Source organism: Hemibagrus wyckioides, linkage group LG08, assembly GCF_019097595.1.
Source record: "Hemibagrus wyckioides isolate EC202008001 linkage group LG08, SWU_Hwy_1.0, whole genome shotgun sequence".
NCBI lineage: Eukaryota > Metazoa > Chordata > Actinopteri > Siluriformes > Bagridae > Hemibagrus > Hemibagrus wyckioides.
This window is the reverse complement of record NC_080717.1, coordinates 13940093-13947209: the sequence shown is the minus strand read 5'-3', so window position 1 is coordinate 13947209 and position 7117 is coordinate 13940093. Positions and strand designations below refer to the sequence as shown.

General features: G+C 38.0%; 1 protein-coding gene across 1 annotated transcript; it reads left to right on the top strand.

Annotated features, from left to right (window-relative positions):
* Positions 1–817: 817 nt before the first annotated feature.
* Positions 818–6904, top strand: tspan7 (tetraspanin 7). Its single transcript, XM_058397284.1, has 8 exons — positions 818–1033; positions 2098–2286; positions 2525–2599; positions 2687–2782; positions 4527–4682; positions 4821–4904; positions 5762–5839; positions 5999–6904. Exons 1-7 carry the CDS (start codon positions 947–949, stop codon positions 5828–5830), a joined length of 756 nt encoding a protein of 251 aa, XP_058253267.1. The 5' UTR covers positions 818–946; the 3' UTR covers positions 5831–5839; positions 5999–6904.
* The last annotated feature ends 213 nt before the right edge of the window (positions 6905–7117 follow it).

The window sequence follows — 7117 nt, the reverse complement described above, 5'->3', positions numbered from 1 at the left end:
ACATCCATCTCTGTTTCTTAATCCTAGAGACTTGGCAAACCATCTTCAGGTTTCAGATCTTATTATAGAAATTAATATTTATTTGAGTAACACCAATAATATCAGCATAATGGGGGCTTAACTATTAAAAAGTATATTTAGATTTGGATCACCTTAGATGACTCAACTTTTATATGGCAAGTTGATCCATTAAACCACTTTTTGGGGACCTTATATTTTGTTGTTTGTTTGAGTTTAGCACATTGTTTAGCACAAGGCTTCGGTTAATGGCACACATCCTGAGCTTGTATTGTCTGCATTAGTTTTATTACTGTCTCCTATTTTCTTGGCTATAGGCCAACTTAAGTTAAAACTTATTTCATTCCCATTCCAAATACTAAAGTATTTGGAATATAAATGAATATAATGGTACACATTTGCAGGGTATATCTTAAATTAGTTGGTGGTGAACAAAAAAAAGTCAATAATTTTACTTTTGCTACGAAGAAAGTTAACACACTCACAAATATTGTACCATATGGTGAACTTTTGTTCACAACATCATTAATGTATTTAAGTTATAGTGCATCATTTCTGTTTAGAAATGCCACACACAGCGTTAGGAAAGAATCAAAGCGCTTTCTTCTCGACATACAGCTGTTTATAAAGATATGAGTGTTTTCAAAATGTTGTCTGAGGTGTCTTATCCGATGACTTCATAGTCTCTCAAAACATAACGCTACAAAGTTCAAGCTCTGAGGTAAAAGTTCTTCCCTTCATCATTTCATGTGATCCTCCTGAGACGTCTACACTCTCTTCACCCCGGAGGTACAGCCTCAGTTGCTCCTACGACATTTCCTTCCCACTCGCCTCGACAAAAAAGAACTTTTCCAACAATCCCAGTTTTCCTCCCCCTCCTAACATCAAACAAGCAAAATCGGCAACACGACCAGACTTAAAACCCGAAATGTCTCCTCCGTCTAGAAGATTGCAGACCAAACCTGTGATAACATGTCTGAAGACCTTTCTGATTTCTTACAGCCTTATATTCTGGGTAAGTTGTTGTTGTTTCTCGTATAGTGCGCAACTTCGCTGAATTAGACATTTAGCTAGCCTGTTTAGCTTAGCCCCGATGTGTAGCACACAATGAGTCTGCACGCGCAATGCGATGGATACACGTAGAACAACTGTTTGACCAGTTGTTTTTTTTAAACTTATTTTAATTCGAGTCAAAAAGCCAAAATATACAACTTTGCAGTTTCTTTGTTTTCTTTCGACTTACGAAAAAGAAGGTCAAGACTTGACAGAAAGCTTGCTCTTAAATGGTCGCTTTCAAATAAATGGCTAGCTAACTGCAGCCTGTTTTATGTGACTAGTTTTACTAGCGAAGTAAACAACAGGCATTGTTTATTCGTGTGAGATTAATGATTAGATCTAGAAAACAAAAACAAAATGGAGATGCTGAAATGAAACAAATGAGTAAACACGAGTCCTTTTGTTTGTTTTAAACTTGTGTCCGAACGAATCCGTACTTATTTCAGATTTGTTTGTATAGTACAGTTGAATGAATACTAACAAAGCAACTCCAGCATATGGAAATCAGTTGAAAATGATTTATTGTCATCAAACGTGGCCTTAATGAGTTCAGAGTCCGCGAACTTTTTATTACTTTTACTAATCTACCTTGCCAGATGGCCTGGAGACGGGGGAGAGTAATGTGCGGAAACATGCACGGAGATGAGATGCTGGCTTTGTTAGATAACAAAACATCACAAAGTAATTATATATATATATATATATATATATATATATATATATATATATATATATATATATATAAGTAAAACACTCCCAGTAACTAGTACTTTGCATCAGTGCTTTAATCACAAGGTACGCAAGTGTGTCATTAAAAAGACAGAACTAAATCACTTACTATACATAATAACATACTGAAATATCAGGGGAAAAAGGTATCATTTACAATGTTTCACAATGTCTTTGTCCCAAGCTCATACTGTTTTTGTCTGTCCCCAGTTCATCCTGTTTTTGTCTCTGTCCCCAGTTCATCCTGTTTTTGTCTCTGTCCCCAGTTCATCCTGTTTTTGTCTCTGTCCCCAGTTCACAGGGGTGATCCTGTTAGCAGTGGGGGTCTGGGGAAAGGTTAGTCTGGAGTCCTATCTCCTGCTAGCCTCAGACATGAGCACCAATGCACCATATGTCCTTATTGGCACCGGTGCAGTCATCGTCATCTTTGGCCTGTTCGGGTGTTTCGCCACCTGCCGTGGTAGTCCATGGATGCTGAAACTGGTCAGTTCCAAAATTCAATAGAAGTCGACAGAAATATATGAATATGAACAAGCAAACGTTGTTGTTATAATAATAAAACTTCCATTAAAGGCAAAGTAAAATTAGCTTCTTATTATTGCACCATAAATCAGATAATAGATTGACAGTGTAACTTTTAGTCTGATTCACTCTTAGAGGATAGAATGATTATTTCTGATGCATTTTGTCCATATGTTTCTTGTGTACTTGTGTTTTGCAGTATGCTATGTTCCTGACTCTGGTGTTTTTGGCCGAACTTGTGGCAGGCATTTCTGGCTTTGTTTTCAGACATGAGGTGATTTTTTTTTTTTTCTTTGTTTATGAAGATCTACTGAACTCTGATGTAAAATTGATCCAGTATTAACAGCATTTTCCCCTATAGATCAAAGCAGTCCTTAAAGACGTATACTGGAATGCTGAAAAGAATTACGACACTACAGATGGCAGAAACCAAGCAGTGGATTCCATGCAGGGATCTGTAAGAGTTTTTGTGTAAATTTGTCAACTGAAAAGCAGTAGAACTCCAATAACTCACTGTGTATACAGTTTATATTTTGAAGCTAAAAAGGAAGAGACACGATATTTGGTCAGTAGGTCATACTTCCTACTGCCACTGAGTTGAGATGGGCTCAGTTGACCTAATGGTGGTGCTGTAGCACATCATAGCTAAGCTAATAACTATTTCATAGGAACCATAAGTTCAGTGAAGCTGAATTTTGCTATACCGCATCTTTGTATTAATCTGTAAGCATTGGTCAATCAGGCTTTCAGCAGGCATTTCACATGAGTAGCACTGAACTATCAGCAAGAAAAGCATAGTCTCTCTGTTGGTCTGTGTAACTGAAGGCGATATTTGCTAAAAATGCTTGAATCATTGCTTACAATAATTACTTTTAAGCTTTTAATTTGTGTGATATACATCGATCAAGCATAACATTATGCCTAATAATGTGTTGGTCCCCCTTTTGCTGCCAAAACAGCCCTGACCTGTTAAGGCATGGGCTCTACTAGATTCCTGAAGTTGTGCTGTGGTATCTGGCAATAAGATGTTAGTAGCAGATCCTTTAAGTCCTGTAAGTTGCGAGGTGGGCCCTCCATGGATCAGACTTGTTTGTTGAGCATATCCCACAGATGTCTGATTAGATTGAGATCTGGGGAATATGGAGGCCAAGTCAACTCTTCAAACTCATTGTTGTGCTCATCAAACCATTCCTAAACCATTTTTGCTTTGTGGCACGGCACATTATCCTGCTGAAAGAGGACCCAAGAACCCAAGGATTGGGATGACACTGCCTCTGCTGGCTTGCCTTCTTCCCATAGTGCATCCTGGTGCCATGTGTTTCCCAGGTAAATGATGCACATGCACCCGGCCGTCCATGTGATGTAAGGTTAAAAACATTTTTTTTTTTTTTTTTAAATGTGATTCGTCAGACCAGGCCACCTTCTTCCATTGCTCCATGGTCCAGTTCTGATGCCAGCATGCCCATTGTTGCTGTTTTCGCTGGTGCACAGAGGTAAACATGAGCACCCTGACTGGTCTGTGGCTATGCAGCCCCATACACAACAAACTGTGATGCACTGTGTATTCTGACACCTTTCTATTAGAACCAGCATTAACTTCTTCAGCAATTTGAGCAACAGTGGCCTGTCTGTTTAATTGGACCGCACAGGCCAGCCTTCGCTTCCCACGTGCATCAGTGAGCCTTGGCCACCTGTGACCCTGTTGCTTGTTCACCACTGCTCCTTCCTTGGACCAATTTTGATAGACACTGATCACTGCAGACCGGGAACACCTCACAAGTGCTGCAGTTTTGGAGATGCTCTGATCCAGTTGTCTAACCATCACAATTTGGCCCTTGTTAAACTCGCTCAAATCCTTATGCTTGCCCATTTTTCCTGCTTCTAACACATCAACTTTGAGGACAAAATGTTCACTTGCTGCCTAATATATCCCACCCAATAACAGGTGCCATGATGAGGAGATAATCAGTGTTATTCACTTCACCTCTCACTGCTCATAATGTTATGCCTGATCGGTGTACCTCTCTTTTTACGTTTGTGGCTTTTTAATGAATATGTATTTATTACTGGGAACGTGTTGTGCAGCAGATGCTTGTGCTGTGCTTCAGTATGCATTCCATATCATTTGCAATATCTCATTTATTTATTTCTTATTGAAATCTGTAATCATTCTAATAATGTTGTTGTACTGTGATATTTAGCTGAAGTGTTGTGGCGTGTACAACTACACCAGCTGGGAACAGACAGAGTACTTCAAGCAGCATGGCATACCGACAAGCTGCTGTATGCCTTTGGCTAATTGTACCGCTGAAAATCTCAAAGATCTCAACCTGGCTCGAACAGTGGTATACAAACAGGTGAGATTGCAGCCTCCTGTCTGTGAACACAGACTAAATAAAACTGTAATGTGTTATACCTAAGCCATGAAATTAGAAAATAGATTGGTAATTGAATGGAATAGAAAAATTGTTTGTTGTGTTTAATTACTGTTGCAGGGCTGCTTCTCACTGGTGACTACTGCAATGGAGTCTAATCTGGGGATCATTGCTGGGATATCTTTTGGAATAGCATTTTTCCAGGTAAAATCAAGTTTATTTTTTACAATGTTCAATTCTTAAGCAATAGCATTTTTTTAAACTTATGTGACTGTTGGAATCTGTGGTAGATGATGTTATAAGCCTATCCCTCATACAATACCACACCCTTCATCCAAATCTGCCTCCTGAGACTTGTGCACATGCACAATGCCTTGATAATGAACGACAGAAAACAAGAGCAACATTTGCACAAGCTGGTTCCTTCCAGGCTCCTAAGAAGCGTAATAATGTTGACACTAATTTAACTTGTGGAACCAGCTTGGTGTGCACCTGCTTGTTTCGATGTAAAGTTTGTAGTCACAGCAGCACTTTCATAAACTGTATCCCAAGCAAACTCCAGTTTCAGCTTTTTACTTGCCATTCATGTAACACTGGCTCGTAATGAGCAGGCCTAGCTAGAGCATATCACAGCTGATGTTACTAGTTACCTAGCTATCAAGTATGTTACATGGCATTTGAGAAGGTCACAGATTGGAAGGGTGATTTACACTAGAACCATCAAAATAAAATAATGACCCCTCAAACAGCAAAGCAACCTCAGCTTCATGTTTCAAAAAAAGGACACCCTCAGGTTCATGCTGCATTAATGTTTGGTTTTCTGTTCATTTAATAGTATACCATTCATATACAAAATAATTGACAGGCAGGAAACAAAACCACTGACTGTATCCTATTATGACAGGAAGACTGTTTTAAAAACGTTTAGTTGCTGATCACAATGACCAGAGCATTAATAGATATGTTTTTCTTTCTGTCATAGCAGTTAATTTGGTCAAATTGTTCTTTAAGATGTGGTGAAACTAGATGTGCCTTCAAATCTATTTTAACTTCCATCACAGCTTATTGGTGTATTCCTGGCCTGTTGCTTGTCACGCTACATCACCAACAACCAGTATGAAATGGTTTAGGCATTTCAGGTAAAGCATTAATTGTTTTTCCAAAATTTTTTGCAACATGTTTTGACTGATAATTTACAAAAAAAAAAAAAGATTTTGTCCACAACTGATTTGTTTATAAAATATTTCCTTATGAATGTTGGTAATTAGATCTGACTTTGTCATTCTTGTCTCTTGTAGGGAGGAAACATGACATCACCTGTAATATACGACACAAAGGGAAGCCATGTAGTTTTAGATTTCTTTCATTTTAGAAAATCATCCAGCTACCATTTTTTAAGTTTTAGTCCATGGCAACTAGAACGAAGGGAAAGGATTTAATTTGCTATATAGGGGATCATGTCTTTTCAGTTATTCATCTTGATGCAATTATGTGCCTTTTGTAGTTTGTAAATGAAAATTATATAGGATTTACAAAGAAGTGAAGCTTGTGCAGGTTTTTTAGCCAGTGTTAAACTTGTTAAATTGATGGCATATACATTGACTGACTTGCCTTTGATAGTTGGTCTTAATAGGATAATTTTTTCCAGGTTAGTAAATTACTAACAGTAGGTCACATTTATTTTGAGTGGAAACAAACTGGGGTTATGATGATTTGATGTCACATTGTATATTCGATCCTTGTTTCATGTAATATTGCCTTACCTAACAAATGTTGAACTTCAGACCCTTCTTTATGGATCAACATTAAATAATGAATTTGAGGTTTACTGACATTAACACTGATGTATCTTACTGAGTCAGTGTATTATAAATATATGTATTGCTTTTGTTGATTGAGTGGCTTAATTATAATAATGTGTTCATTTAATGCACATTCCCTGCAACACACCAACTGAGGGCTCATTTGCCCTGATAGAGTGCTTACCGAAAGTAACTCCCATTTTTTCCTTTTTGTGAAACACTGGCATTTCCAAGTCCGCTGGAGTGACATGTACCCGATATCTTGTATGTCTAAGTTAACATTTTAAAGCGTTGTAGTATCTGTATTGTTCTCTGACATGATAATTCAGTGTTAATAGCTTGCTTTGAGTTTTGTGAACAGCATGTATTATACATCAAAATGAATAAACAAGCGTAAGTTAATTTGTCTTTGTGAAGTCAGTTATTGAAAATATCCGAAAGGAGGATTCTTTTCAAAGAAGCTCTGGCCACAAGTCCACAAGGTGGCAGCACTGACCCAGGCTTTACAATTCGCATACAAATTCTTCAGACTACTGATGGTAGTCATTTTTAAGTCTCAGTCTGTCTCTCTCTCTCCCCTTTTGCAGTCTAATTTAATGCTAGGCTATGAGACAG

Excerpts from the sequence above, each read along its gene's own strand:
- tspan7 (XM_058397284.1), top strand. The coding sequence starts at position 947 with ATGTCTCCTCCGTCTAGAAGATTGCAGACCAAACCTGTGATAACATGT. Across the intron at positions 2,287-2,524 it reads GTCCATGGATGCTGAAACTG|TATGCTATGTTCCTGACTCT; the intron begins GTCAGTTCCAAA and ends TGTGTTTTGCAG. Across the intron at positions 2,600-2,686 it reads GCTTTGTTTTCAGACATGAG|ATCAAAGCAGTCCTTAAAGA; the intron begins GTGATTTTTTTT and ends TTTCCCCTATAG.